Genomic DNA, 24,308 nt, shown 5'->3' on the forward strand with positions numbered 1-24,308 from the left:
CACTCACCTCAACCTCCCAAAGGTGCGGGATTACAGGCTGAGCCACCGAGCCTGGCTTGTATTGATCTTTAAACATCCATTTTTTAAAGCTTACAGTTCATTAAATTAAAATACATTCATTTCTTGAACCCCTGTTGTGTATATGAAAGCACCTGACTCAGGACTGAATCACACATGGTTCTGCCTTCAAGTAACTTATTATGTAATTAAGAGTAGTAAGCCATGCACATAAATGGCTAGTAAGAAATAGAAAGTTAGCCAGGCTCGGTGGCTCAGCCTGTAATCCCGCACCTTTGGGAGGCTGAGGTGAGTGGATTGCCTGAGCCCGCGGGTTCGAGACCCTCCTGGAATGCAAGACCTCATCTCTACAATAAATCAAAAAATCAGCCTGGTGTGGTAGCACATGCCTGTAATTCCGGCTACTCAGAAGGCTGAGGCGGAAGGATCGCCGGAGCCCAGCAGGTCGAGGCTGCAGTGGCTGGGAGCGGCCACTTCCAGTCTGGGCGACAGAGTGAGACTCCAACTCAAAAAAAAAAAAGAAATAGAAAGTTACATCATCTCGTTGAGTTAAGGTTGGTTAGCCTCATGGTTGATAGGAGAGGGTTTATATCTCTGTCCATTTCATATACTACCCTGAACGTCACTCCTCATGAAATAAGCACACCTTTGAAAACTGCATGACTCTGGCAATAAGTCACTTGGACCTGGGAAAAATGTGGCTGAGAGATATGCCTAAAGTGATTGAGAGAAATGCCTAAGTGTATTAGCCTGCAGTTTTGTATTTCATGCATTTTTATGTACAGTATTTCTGTTCTGAAGGAGCAAAATCTGTTTGATTTTGAAAAATCTAAAGCTAAATATTAAGTGCATTATATGTAACTGGAAGGTTCAGTTACTAAATTTAGTTTCTATTGTTTCAGTTATAGATCTGATGGCACCAAAAAAGATCCCCTTAAGATCAACTCTATGGTAAGCTTTTTCTGTAGAAGATTGGTAATATAAAGAAACTTTTATTTTTCTTCCTTTTTTCACTCATGTTGGCCTGGTAAAGTCACGATGCTCTTTCTGTCTCAGCAAGTCTTCCTTATCAGCCCATGCTTTGATGAAAACTTTGTTTTTGTTTTTTAAATTGGGAGGCTGCCTGATTTTCTGTATTTGAGTTTTGTTGCAATGCATCTAATAAGCTTGTTAGTCATATCTCCTGGAGGACATGTACTTATGCATTACTTGAGCATTTTTTAAAAACTTTCCATAGATGTATGTCTGTTGTAATAATACAGGATGAGTATCTCTTATTAGAAATCCTTAGGACTAGAATTGTTTCAGATTGCAGAACTTTTTTGGATTTTTTAATATCTGCATATACACAGTGAGCTTGGGGATGGGACCCAAGTATAAACACAGTATTCATATACACCTTATACACATAGTCTGAAGGTAATTTGATACAATATTTTAAAATAATTTTATGCATCAAACAAGATTTTGACTTCAGCCTGTCACATGAGATCAAGTGTGGAATATTTTACCATAGTATGTCAGTATTTCTAAAGTTTCAGATATTAATAGTTTTCATAATTTTGGATTAGGGTTGCTCAACTGATGTTTTTATTTTTTATCTATTTTTAAGAGTTTCACATCTATAAGGGTACCTGATCTCAAACTAGGCGAAATGGGGACCAAAGTGAGACCCAAACTTTACCTGTACAATGATCATTTGTATATCTAATCCTGAATTGTACCCCACATCCTTAAAACTAAAAAAAAAAAAAAAAAAAGTTTCTATAGAAAGCAGTGAGATATAACCCCTATATTTACAGAAAAACATTTGTTATAGCATCTCTGTGTTACCTTCCTTGTGAAATTAGTGAGTATGAGGCTTATTGCTTCCCTGTTGTTATGCTCCACAGATGGCATTTTTTAATCTGGGGTTTCTTCAAGAATAACATTACCTTAAATAGTGATTCCCAACCTTTTACCTCCAAGGACCCCTCTTGATGTCTCTCCCCACTTTCATAGTTTAAAAGAAATTTTCAACCAAATAACATTTCTATAAATGATAATCAGTGCTTCTGAGTGGCATGCAATAACTTGTGTTACCAGCCTCACTAAGTTGATATTTCAGCCACAGAGTAAGGATTTAAACATTTTATTTAAGCCTGTGAAACTGACCATTGAAAAACATAAAATTTGTATTAAGCTTTTGAAGTTTTGCAACAGTTCATTCCCCATTACCATTTTCTTGGCTTAAAAATCACTAATTTTGCTAGGCTCAGTTGGCTCAGCCTGTAATCCCGCGCCTTTGGGAGGCTGAGGTGAGTGGATTGCCTGAGCCCGCGGGTTTGAGACCCGCCTGGGCAGGCAAGACCTCATCTCTACAATAAATCAAAAAATTAGCCGGGCGTGGTAACATGCGCCTGTAATTACGGCTACTCGGAAGGCTGAGGTGGAAGGATCGCCGGAGCCCAGCAGGTTGAGGATGCAGTGGCCGGGAGCGGCCACTGCACTCCAGTCTGGGTGACAGAGTGAGACTCCAACTCAAAAAAAAAAGAAAATCACTAATCTTAAAAATGCTATCATGGAATCCAGTTATAGAATATTAAAACTATATATATAATGGGCCTGGAGGAATTTATTTGGACCTTCTCGTTTTACAAAGAAAGAAACTAATACCCTGAGAAACCAGACAGCTTGGCCAAGGTAATATAACAAAAAGCCAAGCTGTAATGAAAACTCTAGTCTCACAGCTTCCGATCCAGTGTTGTTTGCTCTATACAGAACTGCATCTGATGTAGGTACTTCTTTGCCAAGCTTTTTTCTACTAGGTAATCTGAGTCTCTGTAAGGAATTTCTATAGGTTCCTTCTAATTTCTTAAAAATTCCTTTTACTTCTAAAATCGGCACATTATATTTGAGAGGCAGCTAAATTAAATTTACGGAGACATTACAGAACACAGCAGGCGTTTCTTAAGCTCGAAATTCTGAAATTGACACTAAGACTGGTAGGCAGTGTTCTCACTGCTGTAGGTAGAGAGCAGTGATTGTGGTTTCCTCTGGAGATAGCTAAGCGATAATTGAAGGTGTGATTCTTGTCTACACTGTTTGTCATGGCTTCTCCAGTTTTCTGAAGTCATTAATAATACTGTCATTAGTTATTTCAGAATTTAAATATTTGGCGCTTTCTAGAAAAGGATAACAAAAACCTGTTATTGCTTTGGCTTTTTTTCTTCCTCCTCCCTCTAAGAGCTGGGGTGCAGAAGGCTATCACCTGTGGGTAATCAGTGGATTTGGTTCTCAAAACACCGAAATTGATTCTGACCTCAGGAGCATTGTTAAACAACCCAGCATTCTGCTCTTCCAGTTTATCAAGAGCGTACTCACTGTAAACCCTTGTATGGTAAGTATATTTAAAGTTGTGGGTTTGTTGTTTTTTAGTGTCTTTCATGTTAGAATTTCAAGCCCTTCTTTATGAAAAATATGTATTGAGTGTACTTCTAAAATCGGCACATTATCTTTTGTGTATTCTCTGTGATTCTTGTGTTTCTTTTTTCATTCATATTAAATTTATACCAAAATTTTATTTCTGAGCAGGTTCTGTTTTAGAGGTCTTCTCTTTAAACTAATGAGGTCATAAGCAATTTGAGGGAAAGCAGCATTTATGTATTTACTTGAAAGATATGAATAACTTAGTTTTTATCTGAATAGTATTTTCCAAAGTGTGTTCTACTAGGCACTAATTATGAGATATTAGTAACAGTTCCACAGGATAAAGAAAAAGTTATATGTTCGTGGAAGTGTGAAGTAAAAGAAGTAAAACAGAGCTGTAGAGATTTCTTTATTGTAGGATTCCATAGTCTTAAATATGCCAAGGTGCATCATGAAAATCCAAGAGTTGGTGTATAAAAAGCAGTGTTTCCCATACATAACTATGAATTTTTAAGGAATACCTTGAAGAAAATATGTTTCGCACCTTGCTGTAGGAAACACTGCTCTAAATTATAACCTCATGTATATCCATCTGAAATATTACATATGAATATTATTACATATTGCTAATATATAATAATAGTATATATTACATGTTAGGAGTTCATATCTTCATACTTACTATTAATAATGCTTTTTAATGGATATTTGGTGCAACAAATTTCTAATTAAAATTTGTAACACATCAAGAGAGTATGAAAATAGCCTGGATCTCAATTCCGTTACTCCAGTTGAAGACTAAGAATTGCTTTAAATGAGCAGTAATTCTGATAGGCTGACATTTAACATAAAAATTAAAAAACAAATATTTCTTCTTCCCCTTCCCCATCTCCAATATTAATTTAAAAGCACCCTTGAGTTATATATAAAAGCAGCATCTGGACTAAAATGGAAAGGTGAAAGGGGCTAGGGTGCCACAGTCTGATTTTAATAGTTGATAGAGTGTGCTCACCAGGGAGGACACTGGCTTTCTAGTTGAAAGTTCATAATCGCTAAGAGCGCTGTTCTTACTAGTTATAACAATGCATGAGGCTATTACATAACCCTTGTCCTCTGTTAGGAGATAGATGGTACGTTTCCACAATAACACTGAATCAGCGTGTTACTTTTCCTCTGCCTGACACTGAGGTACTTTGGTTTGCTTCCCTCCTCTCCACTTCTCCTTCTTTCCCTCGTCTAGAGTAACCAAGAGCAGGTGTTGCTTCAGGGGGAGGACCGTTTGTACTTGAACTGTGGAGAAACTTCACAAACCCAGAACCCCAGGAGTTCTTCAGCACACTCTGAGCATAAACCCAGTCGAGCAAAAAGCCCATTTGCAGACGGAGGTTTAGAGTCTCAGGGGTTAAGCACTTTACTTGGACATCGGCATTGGCATGTTGTACAGGTAAGTCTTTAATTACTTGTTATAGAGTGACTTAGTCCTTGTTAAGATATCACCTGGAACAGAGATGATTAAGTGTCTGATCTGTTAACTGAGAATCCTTTTAACCTTTTTGTCATGTCTCTTTTCTACTTCTCTGTGTTTTTTTCTCCTTCCTTTCTTTTCACTTGGTGTGGAGTATATCCCCACCTGCTTTAAGTCCATTAATAGTGTCAAGAACTAGAAGTTTATGTTTTGCCTTCTCATTGAGGACAACTGTTTATTTTACATTCAACCTCTCTTTTGTATAAATCTAATTATATGGATTTGTGTAGGCAAAAAAGTATACTAATTTCATGGAAAGTGGCATTATCAACTATTACCCTGCACAGCAATGGGGCCACACTGAGGTTAATCTGACTTTGGACTCAAATTGCAGACTTGTGATGAGTGGAGAACCTTGTTGCTAATAATTTTTATTAATCTTATTCCAAACTATTTACTCATTGCGAATTGCTTTTAAATTAGCAGTTTATTTTAGTAATTCTGATAAACTGACATTTAACATAAAAATTAATTCTAAATTTTGATGCCAATTAAAATTAATTTGGGGAAATCAGTAAATCAAAGTTTCTTAAGAAACTTACACGTGTGATTTCAAAGTTCTGATTGTTTTCCTTCTCTCTTTGATACCAAAATGTTTTAGGTACATCAGAGCCTACTTTAGATTCATTACTCTTAGTCAGTTTCTGTTTGCACAGTTCTTTGCCTTACTCCTACTCTGTACACTTACCTTGCTAGCTTACTTTGGCTTCTGTGTTATTTTCAGTTGACGTTGAGTGGAGATAATGAAACAGAAAAATGGTCATGTGACAGGTTGAAGGAGGAATATCTTCCTTCATTGACATGTGGTATACACTAAAAGAAAATGTGTTTAGCTTACATTAATAAATTCATAGAATTAAAACAAAGTACATACAATTTTATAAGTAGTAACAATTTTTAAATAAAACTGCATCAGCTACTTCCTTGACTAAAATTTTCCACTGCTCCCTTCTCTCCTATAGCCATTTCTCTGCTATTTTCATTTCCCCATACTTTGAACTATTCACTCTACACTGACCTAGCATCAATGCCAGTTCTGCCTAGCCAGGTCTGTGTTACCAGAGAGCCAAGTAGAGCAGAGGATCAAAGAAGGTAGGTCTGGAACTCAAAAACCCATCAGGCAATAACAAAAATTGAATTTCCTTCCAGCTCAAAAATTCAGTGATTCTGTGATTCTTGCCATCAACGAGGGATCCCATTTAAGAAGCATATAACACTGATTCTAGGGCTTGGAATTTGTGTACCAACAAGATTCCTCTGTTGTTCTGTTTTTTAGATAGCTAAAAATATTTAGAAAGATGAACTTTTTAAACAAGAGTTGACCTAATGTATCAGTTTCCTTAAAAATAATAATGCCACAGTTATACTGCTAAAACAAATTATAATAAGCACATAGAATTTTTAGAGCTGGAAGGAACTTAGAGATCATATAGTCCCACTGGATTTGATACCTGAGGAATGAGGAAACAGGCTCTGGGAAGTTGTGACCTGCCGAAAGTCACAGAGCAGAGAAGTGGCAGACCTATCTTTATCATGATCCTACATGATTAAAGCAACAATCTAATGTATTTTAAAACTTGGGCACTAAATGTTGAATCCTATAATTTACCACTGACCTTGAACTAAAACCTAGAATTTGCCCATTTGGTGGTGTTTGGAGTCGCCCTAAACTTTGCTGGCACTCCATCCACATGATTCAATGCAGTATGGTGGTGTCGTTTTAGTAAAGCGCTTATTAACTCATTCGCGACCACTGGCGTGAATTTATGTCATTGCAAATTCTGTTCCTGGTTGCTGCTGACATGAATTTATGTCTTTGCCAGTTCTGTTTCTGAATGCTGTGACTTTGTCATATGTATGTGTGTGTTGTGGTATTTTGCTTGGAATTGAATAGTCAGGCAAGAAGAGAGAAACTTGAGATAATTATCTGATACCAACTGCACAGTGTTGTTACTGATTTACATAGTTGGTAAAAATTGCAAGTTGGTCATTATTTTATTGCGATTAGTGTTGTATACTTGTATTTTGATATTTCAGGGCTTTCTTACTTACCATAATTATGGAAAATGAAGAAATATATGCTGATGAGATTTCCGAGGGCGAAGGTCAATCCAGTGAACTTATTAGTGATAGTGAGACAGACAGTGATATAATGATGCAATATAAATGAAGAAATATAACAGATAATCTATGACAGTGAATCCAGTACTGGTGAGAACGAATCAGACATTGAATGGGCAAAATATGGTCCAAAAAGACACTTAGAAGTGTTTATTGGTAATCAAGGTATCAAAGTATTTCCAAATCATCCTCAAAAGTATAAGTGAAGTAAGTTGTCAGACTGTTTGTTGGAGATGATTTTATAGAAATGATTGCAAGCTGGGCTCGGTGGCTCAGCCTGTAATCCCGCACCTTGGGAGGCTAAAGTGAGTGAATTGCCTGAGCCCGTGGGTTCGAGACCCGTGTGGGCAACTTGGCGCAACCTCATCTCTACAATAAATCAAAAAATTAGCCAGGTGTGGTAGCGTGCGCCTGTAGTTCTGGCTACTTGGAAGGCTGAGGCGGAAGGATCGCCGGAGCCCAGCAGGTCGAGGCTGCAGTGGCCGGGAGCGGCCACTGCACTCCAATCTGGGCGACAGAGTGAGACTCCAACTCAAAAAAAAAAAAAGATTGCAACTGAAACTAACAGGTATTATGATCAGATGCACCACAGATACAAATGTCCTGAGAAGTGAAAAAAGTGGAGCAATACTACAGTGTCCAAGATGAAAAAATCTCTAGTTTTAAATATTTTGACGGGATGTGTGAAGAAAACCACAATACACGTCAACATATCCATCAAGTATGACGCCTTTCTTTTCAGAAATAGTGACACAAAATAGATTCCTACAAATTTTGCAGTTTTTGCATTTTTTTCAGTAATGCAGTCAAACCAAGCAGATTATGCAAAATTGAACCCATAGTAAATTCTGTTTTTAGGTAAGTTCAACACTGTGTACAAACCTGAACAAGAACTTTCTATACTTTGAATAAGAATACCAAGTATAGAATGCTAGTCAGAGTGGTGTCAGGCAAATACTGGATCTGTCTGCAGCTTTCAGCTGTGTTATGAAAAAGGTGACCATTTAGGAAAGATCATTTCACTTGTGCTTAACAACAGAAGTTTGTGACAGCCAGCTTCAGATTTTTAAATTTTCACCCGCTCTCAGGATCAGGAAAGGGAAAAATTTGCTGGTCGCAAGTGTGTTTACAGTGTCTATGTAATGCTAAAGCTTTATCTTCTAGGCTTTTTAGCCATTCATAAAGAAACGTAGGTGCCTGGTTTAAGTTCCCTTTTATCATATCCTCTTTTCTAGGATAAGTGACCAATCCTCTGTCAAAGTTGATTTGTTTGTGTGATTTAGACTTTGCATGCTTCTTATAGCTTAGATGAGCTCCACCTGATTCTGCTGCTCTTTCCGTTTCTCATCTGGAGACTGGATGTTTTGTTTGTTTGTTTGTTTCAACCTGATACCTTATACCCCTTAGCATCCTGACTGGAAGATGTCTCTGTTAACTGTGTTTTTCCTTTAACTAAGAACAAATACATACTTGTCAGAAGTAAAGTTAGTAGTTGGTGGCAAAGACGGAGCTTTTTAAAAAAATTTTTCCTAGCTATACGTTTTTTAAATGTTGAAAGTCATTTGTTGACAGATGGAGCACAAACAATACAAAATTAAGGAAAAAGCCTTCCAGTTTTAGGCTATGTTCCTTCTCAGACTGCTATTTTAATGCTCATATTGTTTACGTTGTAAACACTTATTTTTGAAAGGTGCATGAATCTGTTACCCATGTTCTGGGGTGTTGGTTTGACTAAGCATCACAAAATGTGGAAGATAAGCACCTACAGTGTACTAGGCACTAGGTTAGAGATGTCAGCAGAAGGATTTTCAAGGGTTTTTCGTTAATTATGTGTTCTCATTCTGCAATGTGTATCAGGTGTAATGGGTGTGGTATTTAGCACAGAACATATCTGGGAGGTGGCTCCCACGGTCTTGCATTGTAGACAAAACTAGACCCAGCAGAAGGCAGGGTTTTTAGCAGAATTACTGACCTTAGCACTCAGTTTTCCAGGGATGTGACATGACTTCTGTGCAGTGAGTGTGCATTCATGACCCAAAAGTCTTCATTATTCACTGACTGCTTTTTTCCTTCCTTCTGTCATTTCCTGTTCTCAGTATTCGGGGTAGATCTTGGAGTTCAGAAAGATGACCTACTGAGGAAAAGACAAGTTTTTGTTCTAGTCTGCATTTCATAACATCTACAGACACAAAACTGCATGAAAAACAAAACTTATGCTTGAGTTTTTAAAATAAGCAATTGCTGGCACTCCATAGACGTCTACAGGTTTCCTTCTATATTACTTTCTGCTGTAGATCTTCATCACAGTGTGGTGATGAGATTTCACTTTGGTTCCCATGGTTAGAAACCCTTCGTGCTGAAACCCACTTTGGCAGTGAGAGTCCAGCTCCCACATTAACCACCCACATGCTTTGTAAGCACTAATGAAACCCCAGGATTCCAGGGAGGTGAGGATTCCTTTGAGGTCATGGGTGGCTAGCACAGGTACATCCTTCTTCAAGTGACTATTTTTCTTAATCCAACAAAAAGAATTTTCTCTGAAAGCTTCCTAGAAAACTCCATTCAACCTTTATTTTGCCAGCCACTCCCTGCCTCAAGTCTCCATTAATTAACTAATTTTACCCATCATAGTAAATTTTATTGATTGGCCTGAACAGTACAGCATATCTGTTGAGATTCAGTCGTCCTGGTTAAACATTCTTCAGGCATATATCATGACGCTGTTCTCTAGTTGTATAAGGTGGTTTTTCACCTTAGAGTGTTAGAGTTAAGAACTTCCTGACGTACTAAAAGCTATTGGTTCATTGATTTATTTCAGATATTACATTGACTTACTTGATAATAGATAATAAGTGAAGTATAACAACAAAGTGAAGTAAAAAATTATTAAAAAAAAATAAATTCTAACAAGGTTAGTAAAGATGATTCAGCATATTGCCTTACTTAATTTATGTTTTGTCTTTAAACAAACTATCTTACTGTATCTGATTGCAATTTAGTTGGCTTTTTCATTTGACTTTCTTTTTTTATGTGGCAACTTTTCTCAAAATGAAAATAAATTTGAATAAATTGAAGCTTTTCTTACCAGGAACAGAAGACTCTTTCTTTGGTTATTCTGTTAATTCTCACCCCACTCCTACCATGTGCTCATGAAAACAAATCAGCAAGCTAGAGAGATAAGTCTCCATAAAGCTAGAATTTATGAAATCTATGTCGATATGCCATAGAGGACTATTTAAATTTAAGGATTTTGTTGGGGTGAAACAAGGGCACCATGTAGAGATGTAAGGCAGACAAATGGGAAAGTATATTTACCGCTTATGCTGCAGATAAATAGTTAATGTCTGTAATATATTAAGAATTCTTGTAGCTAAGTAAGTTGAACACCCCAGTAGAAAAGCAGTAGCTCACACACACTCTTGCATGTTTATGCGTGTTTGTTTAGACATGCAATAAAAGCTAACCAGTAGTTGTCCTTGAGCAACAAGAATCTCATTTTGTACTTTGTACATTTTTATTTTGTCTAATTTTATAAGCATTGCTTTTTAAATTAGATAAATATTAAGCAGTGAAAATGTTTCCATTTTTAAAGAAACAGAACTTTTGCTTGGACTAAACAAAACTTTTGCTTGGGCTATAAATTTATTAGATCAGGTTGTTTTGGGAGGGTTCACAACAGCAAACCCAAACTGTTCATCAGCATAGTTTATGGCTGCCCTCATGCTTCTCTAAAAATCTCCTCTCAGTGTGTATTTATTGAGTTCGGTATTTAAAACACACAAGCAAAAACATTGTGGGGGGCAGGAAAAGGAAAACCTGTCGAGAAACTTGTCGTGGTTCAGATACGAGATGTGACGCATTGGCCCATTTATGAATGGTAAACTCCTCTCCTAATGCCCACTATTTGGGGACAACTTGAATATTGTACAGAAAGGTGAAACTTACATCATGACAAGTTAATGCTTTAAGTTTAAATATGTTTCGCAAGTCTTACCAAACTGATATGTTATTTTCTATAGATTTCCAGTACGTATCTAGAGAGCAATTGGCCTATACGGGTGAGTTGTGTTGTTGGTATTAACTTTCATTGGATAGAATGTACTGCAAGACGCATTCTGGGAAGAGCCTTTCAGTGGGTATATTGATAAGAGTAAAATTTTAATACTTGATCCATGCACATTGCTGGTATACTAACATCTATAATTTTGTGAACTATAACTATAAATACCTAGATTTTTAATTTAGTATTTTATCTTTAATTCACTTAGCAAACGTTTATTAACAGTCTAATTGTCTGATGTAATACTAAGCTCTTTTTATACCTAGTAAGTCTGTAAGTTTGCAAGTAAGAGTTCTTAATTTTTTTTAACAGTTTTCAGCTATTGATAAGCTGGGACAGAATATTGCTGTGGTTGGCAAGTTTGGTTTTGCACATTACTCTTTACTCACCAAAAAATGGAAACTTTTTGGAAACATTACCCAGGTTAGTCTTTTTGAAATTAACCTATTTTTCAAAGTATGAGCAGACTGCAATATGAAATAACTATAAAAGTAAACCATTGGTTACTTATAAAAATCAAATCAGATATCAAAAAGTGATACCGGATAATGTATAACAGTCAATTTTTTAATAAAGTACCTGATATTAGGTAAAGGATCTTGTGTTGAAATTGTTGGTTTGTTTTTAATTCTTGTTAAGATCAGTAGCTAGAATTCTTTAGCTTGAGGGTTTATTATTCTTCCATTCCAGCTTGAGTTCATCAGACATGATCGGAATAAGTTTCCACAAAATTTGAGATCATTCCTTGCTTATATATGTGATAGATGAAGGAGGAGCCCCAAAAAACCAGAATTCATTTATAAAAAATTGTGAATTTAGTCTAACATGTGTAAACTTCAGCCACCTTGAAAGTACTCTCTGTTTGCAGCACATCTATCAAGACATATATTTCACTGCTTACAACAGTTTTTGAACTCAACAGTTTTGACGCTGTTTAGTACTTCTGCCATTTTTTGTTTCACCTCTTCCACATTGGCAAAACGATTCCCTTTGAGGACTTTTTTCATTCACTGAAACCAAAAAAAAAGTCTCTCAGGACAAGGTCAGGTGACTGGGCGTGGCATGGTGGTCATGCTGTTTTTGGTCAAAAAGTACTAAACACTCGGTGTAGTGTGGGCAGGCAGGTGCACTTGTAAATCACCCGTCTTAAAATGGGCAGATGCATTGAAAGAATCTCCAAAAAAAAAAATTCACTGACACCTAACACAGCCTCTTGCAACAACACTAGCTGGTACACTGATGCCAATGGGTTTCTAAAACACTTATTTTGCAAGGGAAGTATGTACTATGAGGGTTCTGCCCTCCAGAAAAACAATTCTTATTTTGGGGGGATCCCTCTTATATATGGGATGTGTGTGTGTGTCTGTATGTGCATGAATTTCCACAAAGTCTGAGCTCATTCCCTGCTTGTGTGTGGTATGTTGGGGTGTGAATGTGTTTGTGTGGGGGCGTGGTTAAATTTCCACAGAATTTGAGATCATTTCTTGCTTGTCTGTGTGATATATATGTTGGATAGTGTGTGTGTAAATATAAAGATAAACTTATATGTGTACATTCAGTTGGAAGAAAAGGAAATTAATCCCTATTTTGTACCAGACACTTTAAGGTACTTTCATGCATGTTATTTCATTCATCTTCATAATAATCCAGTGAGGGCACTATTGTTATTTACCACTTGATTATAAAAAAAAAAACAACAACTTAGAATCAGAGTCACTAATCTGATAAATAATTAAACTAGAATGTGGGAATGATGGTGCAATATAGTACTCAGTTATTTTGAGTGATATATTTGCTTCCTTATAAAAATATTTATTTTAAAAATAAGACATGCATCATTAATAAAGCCCTAGAGTAATAACTAGAGGGAGAGAGGTAGAGAAGAAATAATCTGGGTTTTCATTGTCTGCCTGAGAATATTTTATAAATGTATTATTTTCTTATAATTTCTGGTAACATAATTAAGGTAAATGTATTTTTAAATTTTCTTTTAAGGAGCAAAATATGATTGTGACAGGTGGCTTAGCCTGGTGGAATGATTTTATGGTCCTTGCATGTTACAACATAAATGACCATCAAGAAGAGGTAAGTTTTTTTCTTAGCAATAATAATACTTATATTTTAAAGCTATTAAGCACTTCTTAACATTATATAGCAAATAGTCTATTGAAAACTGAGCAGAAAATTTTTTTAAATAAATAATTTAGCATTTTAGCTAATAGAATTTTCTTTTCAGGTTATTACTCTTTAAAATTTTTATAGTAGTAATTGGAACTTCTAAGATAACCTTTTCTAAGAATTTTAGCTATTAGACATTCTCTCTGAAATCTGAAAATAAACAGTTACGAGCAAAAAAGTTTTATTTACTTATTTTTTCTTTTGAGTTGGAGTCTCACTCTATCGCCCAGACTGGAGTGCAGTGGCCGCTTCTGGCCACCGCAGCCTCGACCTGCTGGGCTCTGGCGATCCTTCCTCCTCAGCTTTCCAAGTAGCCAGAATTACAGGCGCGCGCTACCACGCCTGGCTAATTTTTTGATTTATTGTAGAGATGAGGTCTCGCTTCCCAGGCGGATCTTGAACCCGCGGGCTCAGGCAATCCACTCACCTCAGCCTCCTACAGGCGCAGGATTACAGGCTAAGCCACCGAGCCCGACTGCAAAAATGTTTTATAACAGTGGTTGTTGACCCAGCACAGTGGCTCACGCCTATAATCCCACACTTTGGGAGGTGGAGGCAAGAGGATTGCCTGAGTCCAGGGATTTGAAACCAGCCTGGGCAACTTGGCGAGACCTCTTCTCTACAATAAATTTAAAAATTAGCCAGGCATGGTGGCACATGCCTGTGGTTCTAGCTACCTGAAAGGCCGAGGCAGAAGGATCACCCAAGCCCAATAGGTCGAGGCTGCAGTAGCCATGAGCATACCACTGCACTTCAGCCCGGGCAGCAGAGTGAGACTCCTACTAAAAAAAAACCCCAAAAAAGAACAACAAAAAAAATGAGTATCATATACTATGTTTTGTCCTCTGTGTACATCTCTGTGATAAAGTTTAATGTATAAATTAAGCATAGTAAGAAATTAATAGTAACTAATATAAAATAGAACAGTTGGAACAGACTGTAATAAGAGTTATGTGAGTTAGTGTTTTTTTCTCTCAAAATACATTATTACACTATACTCACTTATTTTAAGACTGTGGTTGACCACAGATAACCGAAACTATGGAAAGCAAAACAATGGATAAAGGGGACCATTTTACCTGTGTTTTTGTTTGTTTTGAGAAACTGCTGATCTCATATCAGGTCTAAATATGCAAGTCTAAAAGAAATATCTCATAATAGTGCATTTACAGTTTTGATCCCTTTATTTTTTGGTTACTTGTAGAATGAGTGTAGCTTGTCAAAATATGAACATAATCCGTTTATTGTTAAAGCTTATATAAGTTGCCTTTTAATTCTTCTTATTACTTGAAAAAAAGTCAATAGATAACAAACAGCATGTTTGAAGTATTTCATTATCCCTGGCAGTCATCTTGTTTTTATGATTTTGTTTTCTTCAGCTCAGAGTATACTTGCGAACGTCAAATCTAGACAATGCCTTTGCTCACGTCACCAAAGCACAAGCAGAAACATTATTGCTTAGTGTCTTCCGGGACATGGTAATAGTATTCAGAGCAGACTGTTCAATATGCCTTTACAGTATTGAAAGAAAATCGGATGGGTGAGTATATAGCATACGAAAAACCACTTTTTGCTCCTGTTTATCGTGTTCTTCCTCTGTGGTTTTTTTCTCAAAGCGGTTATTCCACTTTTATACCTAGTTTCCTTTTTTCAGAAGTGAAAAAAGCAAGGAGTTTAAGTTAGTGATATTGGCATAATAGCTAAGAAAAAAGAAAATAAGTAGCCTTCACTAACTTTATTTGCTAATCTTCCTGGATTCATTTGGAAAAAAAAAAAAGTTTGGGATAAGGTAACCCCTTTGGTACTAAATTTTTTTCAGAACCTTGAAAAATAAGTGGTTACTGACTGTCCTGGTATTCCATACACTCGGGAAATGTGAAGGCATTCTACAGCGTTCACACCTTAGGAAGCACATCCATGCGTTTCCGTTGAGCTGTTGGTGAAGATCTGCAGCAGGAAACGCCAGCAGTCCTGTTGCTACTACATGCTGCTGTGTGTTTTTCTTGGATGCCGGTCAGCTGGCAGCAGCCTTAGACCATGCCTCTTGCGTTTTATTTTGTTCTCAGAGGTTCTTTGTTTAGCCAGCTGTTAGTATGTAGTTGCTGAAATAGCACGTGATTCAGGAGCAATGCAAAGATAAACATTAAGGCAGCTTCCTGGCCTCAGTGGCTGAGCCCTCATCCTTTCTCAGCCCGCGAGTTTTTTCCCCTTAAGGGTTTCTTCTTACAGCTTCTTACCTAGTTCTTTTCTTCCCTCCTATGTCTTACTTCCTTTTTTCCCCTCTCATCCCCATATGTGCTCTTTGGATCCCCTCAGCCTTGCCTGTCTCCTGATTTAAGGATATTTGGGGAGGCAAGAATGAGAGGTAGAGATGTTTGGCTTTTCCATAAACATGAGATGTAATACTTTTGGTAGTGGAGAGGAAAAAAATCTTCCCGCCATTGTTGTTGAGGTATGTGGGTTTCTTTTGTTTTTACAGTCCAAACACTACTGCTGGTATTCAGGTTCTTCAGGAGGTCTCCATGTCACGCTACATTCCTCACCCATTCCTGGTAGTGTCTGTCACTCTGACGTCAGTGAGTACAGAGAATGGAATCACCTTGAAAATGCCACAACAGGTACCATTCCATTATCTATTTGGAGCTTACATCTCAGTGTTTAGTATTATAAGTTGATATTAGGAGCTATTTATTTGTGCAAATGAATTACAAGTGTCTAGAATGTACCTTGTGTGAAGATGCTGGGTTGCAGTGGTAAACTAAATAGGACTTGGTTTCTGCTCTGGCATTCAACAAATAATTGCATACATAATGAGTCATTCTTGTCATATGTGCACCAGAAAGTATTATAGGTTACTGCGAGAGCATATAACAACAACCTAGTGTAGTCTAAATAATCAGCAAAGATTTCTGTGCTATTTAACTCTTGAGAACGAGCAGAGGTTATCTAAGCTGCAGGGTAATTAAATTAGTAAAATGTCATAGGAGAGAGCACGGTGACACACTCAGGGAACTGGAAAAACTTCAGAGTTACTAGAGCGTGGCAAGTGGGAGAGGATAAGAGCTTCGGAAGTGGTATTGACAATTTTAGACTAACTTCAAGTCTGAAGGGTAGTGCTGTTAGACCGAAGCTTTCTAATACTTCTGTCACTACAAGAAAGAAAACGAACTGGAGCTGGACGAAGCTGTATATAGGGAGATCAACTGGAAGGTCATTGTCATGGTCCAGGGGAGCGGTGTTGGTGGCCTGAGTTTGGCTTGACAAAGAAGATGGAAGTAAGTCGAATGAACATAGAACACAGAAGACCTCATGATGAACTAATGATAAGAGAAGAGAAAGTGTAGTTTCAGGGTAAAGCAACAGGATGTGTAGTAGCACCACCAGGACCCAGGTCACATCACTTTCTATTTCAGGGTTTCTTTCATTATATGCTCTTGACTTCTAAACTTCGTGCCAGCTGGGGACCTATTGACATGGGATAATTCCGTGTAGATTTGTCATCCTTGTCTGCTCAGTCTGTCTTTTACTTCTCACTGGGAGCCGGGCTCCGGTGGCTCAGCCTGTAATCCCGCGCCTTTGGGAGGCTGAGGTGAGTGGATTGCGTGAGCCGCGGGTTCGAGACCCGCCTGGGCAGCGAGACCTCATCTCTACAATAAATCAAAAAATCAGCCGGGTGTGGTAGCGCATGCCTGTAATTCCGGCTACTTGGAAGGCTGAGGCGGAAGGATCACCGGAGCCCAGCAGGTCGAGGCTGCGGTGGCCGGGAGCGGCCACTGCACTCCAGTCTGGGCGACAGAGTGAGACTCCAACTCACCAAAAAAAAAAAACTTCTCACTGGGGGCACATCCATCAAACCCCAGCACTCCATAAAATAGTTAAAAAACAATACACTAGATCATGAGTCCCCAGCCCTGGGGCCACGGAATGGTGCCTGTCTGTGGCCTGTTAGGAGCCGGGCCACACGGCAGGAGGAGAGCAGCGGGCAAGCCAGCACAGCCTCGTCTGCATTTACAGCCACTCCCCATTGCTCACTAGTTACCACTGACCTCGGCCTTCTGTCAGATCTGCCACGGCATTGGGTCCTCGTATGAGCGTACCCCATTGTGAACGGCATGTGCAAGGGATCTAAGTTGTGCACACCTTATGAGAATCTAATGCCTCATGGTCTGAGGTGGCGATGCTGTATATCTCATCATATATGACAATGCCATAATAAAAATAAAGTGCACAATAAAGGCAGTGCACTGGAATCATCCCAAAACCACCCCCTCCCACACCTGGAGTGTGGAAAAATTATCTTCTACAAAATTGGTCCCTGATACCAAAAAGGTTGGGGACCACTGCACTAGACTATCCAGTTATGTGGAATTTAATTCATAAGAACATACCTCAAAGTAGTAAGAGCCATCTATGATAAACCCATGGCCAACATATTGCTAAACAGAAATTGGAAGCATTTCCCCTCAAAACCGAAACAAAACAAGACTGCCCACTCTCACCCCTCCTGTTCAACATGGTGTTGAAAGTCCTAGCCAGAGCAATCAGACAAGAGAAGGAAATCAGGGATATCCAAATAGGAAAAGAAGAAGTCAAGTTATTCCTCTTTGCTGACGACATGATCCTGTGCCTCGGAAATCCAAAAGCTTCTGTCAGAAGCCTTGCACTGATAAAGGACTTTGGCAGTCTCAGGGCACAAAATAAACATGCAAAAGACAGTCACCTTCTTATACACCAACAACAGATAGACAGAGAGCCAAATAGAAAGCACAATTCCATTCACAATAGCCACCCAAAAAAAAGAAATACCTCGACATCTTCCTAACCAGAGAAGTAAAAGATCTTTACAATGGAAGCTACAAAATAGTGCCCCAAAATGTCAAAGATGATGCAAACAAATGGAAAAATAGTCTGTACTCATAGATTGGAAAGATGTCCATCCTACCAAAGGCAATCTACCAATTCAACGTTATACCCATTAAATTACCAACAACATGCAGAAATTCATTTGGAAACATAAATGACCACGAATAGCCAAAATAAGCCTTAGCAAAAGAAAAAGTGGGAGATATCACACTTCCAGACTTTGAACTTTACTACAAGGCTACAATAATCAAAACAGCCTGGTATTGGTACAAGGATAGGCGTGTAGACCAATGGAACAGGATAGCGATTCTGGAAACAGAGCCTCAATTGCTCAACCAACTCATCTTCGACAAAGCCTCCAGCAACAACCACTGGGGAGAGGAGAACCTCTTCAGTAAATGGTGCTGGGAAAACTGACTGACCACGTGCAGAAGAATGAAACAGGACCCCTACCTATCACCATACACAAAAATCAACTCTAAATGGATCAAAGACCTACATGTAAAACCCCAAACTTTAAGAATCTTAGAAAATGCAGGAGATACTTATGGAAATTGGAATAGGCAACCAATTCCTAATCAAGACCTTAAAAGCCCATGCCATAAGAGATAAAATAAACAAGTGGGACCTCATTAAACTAGAAAGCTTCTGCAAAGCAAGAGAAACCATTAAGAGAGTGGGGAGACAGCCCACCGACTGTAAAACAATATTTGTCAACCGCATATCTGACAAAGACCTAACAGCCAGGATCTATAAAGAACTCAATTGTGCCAAAAGGAAAAAAAATCAAACTGCCCCATTTAAAAAATGGGCAAAAGACATGAATAGACACTTCTCAAAAGACATATGAGCAGCCAACAGACACATGAAAAAATACCCAGCCTCACTTATCATCAGGGAAATGCAAATCAAAACCACATTGAGATACCCACCTAACCCCATTAAGAATGGCCATCATTAATAAAATGAGATGCTGGCAAGGATGCAGAGAAAAGGGAACACTTCTACACTGTTGGTGGGAGTGCAAACTAGTTCACCCTCTATGGAAGACAGTGTGGTGATTCCTAAAAGAACTAGAAATTAACCTTCCATGGGATCCAGCAATTCCCTTTCGGGGAATATACCTGGAGGAACTCAAATCATTCTGTAGAAAAGATATCTGTACATGCATGTTTATTGCAGCACTATTCACATTAGCAAAAACATGAAACCAACTGTGCTGCCTATTGAAACTGGACTGAATTTTTAAAAATTTGGTACATATATACAATGGAATATTACACAACCATAAAGAAGAACAGAATTATGGACTTCACAGCAACTTGGATGGATTTAGAGTCTAGTACTCAGTGATTTATCACAGAAACAAGGAACTAAGTACCATATGTTCTTACTCATAAGTGGACCCTGAACATTTACCATAATACTATAAGAAAGGGATTGGCAGTAGCTGGAAACTGCGAGGGGTTGGGAGTGGCGGGCACAGGTGGGGGGCACATAACATTAGTAAGTGTGGCTGACCTCAAACCAGACAAAGTGGGGACCAAAGTTTGGTATACCTAATCCTGAATTGTACACCACATCTTTAAAATAAAACAAACTAAAAAAATAAAAATAAAAACCACTATGAGTGCTTTTTCCAGTGCAGTTGTAATTATTGCAAGCTGTTGTTTTTATATACCCAAAATCTGATTTATGACAGTCTATCCCAGTTTTCTCCTCTTTGGAACAAGAAAAGCAAGAAATAAAAGATAGTCCCTGTTCCCCACAATAACCCTTAAAATATTTACAGATAGTTGACTTCTCTCTGCACACCTTTCTGTGTATTTTCTCATCCCATATCTCCAGCTACCTCATGTGATATTTGTTCTAGATGGTTTACCATCTTGGTCTCCTTTCTTTGTCAAAATCATCGATGACTCTGAATCAAGTCGAGCATCTAGAGGCCTCTTCCATTCAAAGGAAATACGGAGGCAGAGGAGGTGTAGTCTGATTTATACCACAAAAAGGCAGAATGCATGGTATCCTGTAGGGTAGCTGCAAGTCAGTAATGAGAGGAGGGAGGGAGGAGAGACTCTTCCAGATTAAATAAGACTTCAGAGTCCTAACAACAACCAGATGCAACGGGTGAGCTCATTTGTGAGGCAGATGTGATCATCACTACACTACAGAATCAAGTCATAAGCTCTTGTGTGTCCTCATTCAAGCTAGCTATAAAAAGATACTGCCAAAGCAATTAGGGGTATTTAAATACAAGTTAAGACATAACACCAAGAACTAATTGCAAATTGTATTAGATGTGATAACTAGCATTGTGGTTATATAAGCAAATGTCCTTATGTTTTAGGAGTGTGTATTAAACATGTAGAGGCAAAATTGACAGGATATCTTGCTCTAAAATACTTCGGCAAAACTGAAAAAAGAAACAAGTGCTGGATGGAGCAAATATGACAAAAACCTCGATAACTGTGAATCTGGATAATGGGACTATAAGGGTTCATCGTAGTATTTGCCATACTTTTGATCATGTTTCAAGTTTTCATAGAAAAAAAGGAGACTCTTGGTATATTCCAACTACAGTAGACAGTCAGTGGCATCAGCAGTACTGAGTACTCCACTTTGAGAGGGCCTTTCACAGAGAGAAGACCAAGAAGCCACAGCAAAATAAGCCTTGATACAATTTTTCTTTTTTGAGTTGGAGTCTCACTCTGTCTCCCAGGCTGGGGTGCAGTGGCACATTGCTCATGGCCACCATAGCGTCGACCTGCTGGGCTCAGGCGATCCTTCCAAGTAGCCAGAACTATAGGCACACACCACCATGCCCAGCTAATTTTTTGATTTATTGTTGGGACGAGGTCTCACCAAATTGCCCAGGCTGGTCTCAAGCCCCAGGGCTCAGGCAGTCCTCTCGCCTCTGCCTCCCAAAGTGCTGGAATGACAGGCTGAGCCACTATGCCTGGCCAAGTCTTGATTTAACATGAAAGGGTTTTTAAAATAGTAGTAACAATGAGAACTGTTCGCCAGTGAGGTAGCCTCTCTCTGAGAGAGTAAGCTGTTTGTTCCTGAAACTCCCACAGAAAATCATCTTCCAGTGATTTTTTTTTTTTTTTTTTGGTGTAAGAGATGGCGTTTTCAGTTCCTTCAGATTTAGGATTTTGAGCATGCAGGTGTTGCCCTTATTTTTTCTGAAGACTTCGTTAAAGTTGCCTGAGAGTGCTAGTGCAGTCATCTGTAGTGTCATCGACAGAAAATGAGTGGACACTAATAAGCTGCACTCAGTGAAGGAAAAAGAAGCCTTCTGTTTTAATGAAATAGTGCAAAATGTAGTGGTGAAAGCTTAAAACTTACGGTGGTCAGTCACTCCGAGCTTTAGTCATGCTGTGATAAATTGCAGTAAATGCTCTTAGGTCTTTTGACACCAGTCCTCAGTTACACTGGTTTGATTCATTTTGTGTGCTTTTCTTTCCCCCCTGCCTTTTGGCTGCCTTCTAGCTGCCTTCCCCTTATGGTTCCCTCACACCTTTTAAATTCCATTTTTCTTTCTTCTAGCTCCAGGTAATTGGCTGTTTTCATGTGTTATGAACTAATATCTAAATTTTTAGTTTTTTCACGTCTTTATACACATTCCCTTGTAGAAGTTGAAAGCAGTAACCAAGAGCATTGTGTAACTGAGTATTTTGCATATGGTGAAATACATATGGTGGTCACTGTTTACTTGATGGAATCTGAATAAGGCAGCTTAAATCCATCCAGTCAGCAAGCATCAAGCCTGGAACCCTATCCTGTAACTTGTGAATAGTTGTTCGTTCCTTCCTGAAATTCTTTCCTTCTCCGACTTACATGGCATTGTGCTTCTGTTTTTCTTGCCTTTAAAAGCTCAGGCAATGTTGAGAAGTTGATGTAGACGTTAGAGAAGTTAAGTAGAGAGAAACCTGAGGTTTCTCCCCATGTAATTTGAAAAAATCTTAAAACTTCCAGGAAAAAAGCTGCAAGCAATGACTTCTTGTGACCAGAGCGTGAGGAAGACACCGCCAACATGCTGAGAGTCAGATTTTGATTCCTTTAGTAACTGGTGGTCGAGAGCGAACTCGAATGTTCAAAGAACTCTTGACCCTGAATGACGCAGGGAGAGAGGATTTATAAAGGCAAAAACCACAAGCAGGCTGCATAGCATGGGGTACAAGCATATAAGGAACATCAAAATTAAGAGAAGAGCAAAATGTGCAAACGTATACAAATAAATGCAGTGCTTGTGGTTGGGGAGTTGCCAATGTTTTGGAAAAACAAGGGTGTAGGTCCCCATTTACAGAAAGGTTACAACCTATGATTATGGAAAGATTATGTAGGGGGTCATCTCTGGGTTAAAACAGCTAAAATGGAGGATCTGTTACAAAAAGGAAATACTTATATTTAATTAAACAATTGGGGCTGTTAATTTTTCAAACGGTTATTTCCGACTGAATCAGGCAGGAGGTTTGCTTGGGCCCAGGAGTTTGAGACCAGCCTGAGCAACATAGTTAGATCCTATCTCCACAAAAAAGGTTAAAAATTAACCACCAGTTCTCACCTGGTAGACAGTGAAAATTAAAGGTGGTAGCACACACCTTTAGTCCCAGCTATTCGGGAGGCTAAGGTGGGAGGATCGCCTGCCCAGGGGTTCACAGCTGCAGTGAGCTGATTACTCCCTGCACTCCAGCCTCCAGTCTAGGCAACAGATTGAGACTCTGTCTCAAAAAAAAAAAAAAAAAAGGCGGTAGGTAGGTGGGCAGGCAGTTTCTCTTTCCTGATGTCAGCATCCATAAAGTCTGCCTCTCCCCAGTAATTTATCCTGATTAACTCTGGTTTTTAATAACTGTCTTATTTGAAAACCGTAAGTTGTGGCTCATTTCCTGCTTTTACTGGCCTCCGTGTCCTTCTGGAAGGCCTGCCACCATCCTCTGTTCTTGTGAGGTCCCCCCCTCCAGTCAGATTGTTCCCACGCTTCCAACAAAACTGTCCTAAGCTACCTCCACATCTTTATTCCTGTGGCATGTTTGCACCACAGCACCTCCCGTGTACATTTCCCCGTCTTGGATTTCACCTCCTCCTCTTAAACTTTCTCCTGCCAGCCAGGTCACTGAGGTGACACTCATTTTCATGCACTGCGAAGCTCTCTTAGTTTCCCCAGGATAATTCAGCTCTGCCCTCAAGTTTATGTCACTGGCATTGTTCACTAATTGTATTATGTGTTAGTTCTTATGCCACCCAGCCAGAAAACTACTTGTGTTCCCACTGAGACTAGAGAATGGCTTGTACATAGTACAACCTCAAATACTGTAGCTGGTTTTGGTTTTTTTGTTGTTTTGGGGGTTTTTTGTTGTTTTTTTTTTTTGAGTTGAGTCTCACTCTGTCACTCAGACTGGAGTGCAGTGGCACGCTCCCGGCCACCGCAGCCTCGACCTGCTGGGCTCTGGGGATCCTTCCGCCTCAGCCTTCCGAGTATCTGGAACTACAGGCATGTGCTACCATGCCCGGCTAATTTTTTGATTTATTGTAGAGATGAGGTCTTGCCATGTTGCCTGGGCTGGTGTTGAACCCGTGGGCTCAGGCAATCCTCTCCTTGGCCTCCCAAATTGCTGGAATTATAGATGTGAGCCACTGCGCCCAGCCTCATAGCAAGTTCCCTCCCTAGGGAATGGGGGAAATGCCAAAACACACTAGTCCATTCGTATGAATACAGTCTCATTTTCTTCAATTTCAGGCTCGCGACGCAGAAAGCATCATGTTAAACCTCGCAGGACAGCTCATCATGATGCAGAGGGACAGGTCAGGCCCTCAAATCCGGGAGAAGGACAGCAACCCAAACCAAAGGAAACTTGTGAGTAAAGTGCAAATCATTTCCAGCTTCATGACGGTATGGGATTAGGATGGAGGACTAAAGGAATTTACGAGGAGAGTGTTGTCTTGTGACTTGGAAACCGAGAAAATACACATAGAGGGAGTCTGAAGCCTCTTGGTGTGAGCCTATTTGTGGAGGATAAGGATTTAAAATTGTATTAAACGGCCGGGCGCGGTGGCTCCAGCCTGTCATCCCGGCACTTCAGAAGGCCGAGGCGAGAGGATTGCCCGAGCCCAGGGGTTCGAGACCGGCCTGGG

General features: G+C 39.1%; 1 protein-coding gene across 1 annotated transcript in view; it reads left to right on the plus strand.

Annotated features, from left to right (window-relative positions):
* Positions 1 to 24,308, plus strand: part of RIC1 (RIC1 homolog, RAB6A GEF complex partner 1) — a 127,526-nt gene that overhangs the window by 93,978 nt on the left and 9,240 nt on the right. The window contains exons 13-21 of the mRNA XM_021712315.1: positions 921 to 969; positions 3,245 to 3,397; positions 4,667 to 4,870; positions 11,092 to 11,130; positions 11,445 to 11,555; positions 13,128 to 13,217; positions 14,690 to 14,850; positions 15,790 to 15,928; positions 23,914 to 24,075. Coding sequence (XP_021567990.1) covers positions 921 to 969; positions 3,245 to 3,397; positions 4,667 to 4,870; positions 11,092 to 11,130; positions 11,445 to 11,555; positions 13,128 to 13,217; positions 14,690 to 14,850; positions 15,790 to 15,928; positions 23,914 to 24,075 — 1,108 coding nt within the window. The remainder of the gene's footprint in view (positions 1 to 920; positions 970 to 3,244; positions 3,398 to 4,666; positions 4,871 to 11,091; positions 11,131 to 11,444; positions 11,556 to 13,127; positions 13,218 to 14,689; positions 14,851 to 15,789; positions 15,929 to 23,913; positions 24,076 to 24,308) is intronic.

Source organism: Carlito syrichta, unplaced genomic scaffold (assembly GCF_000164805.1).
Source record: "Carlito syrichta isolate Samal-C Ts95f unplaced genomic scaffold, Tarsius_syrichta-2.0.1 Scaffold303180, whole genome shotgun sequence".
Taxonomy (NCBI): Eukaryota; Metazoa; Chordata; class Mammalia; order Primates; family Tarsiidae; genus Carlito; species Carlito syrichta.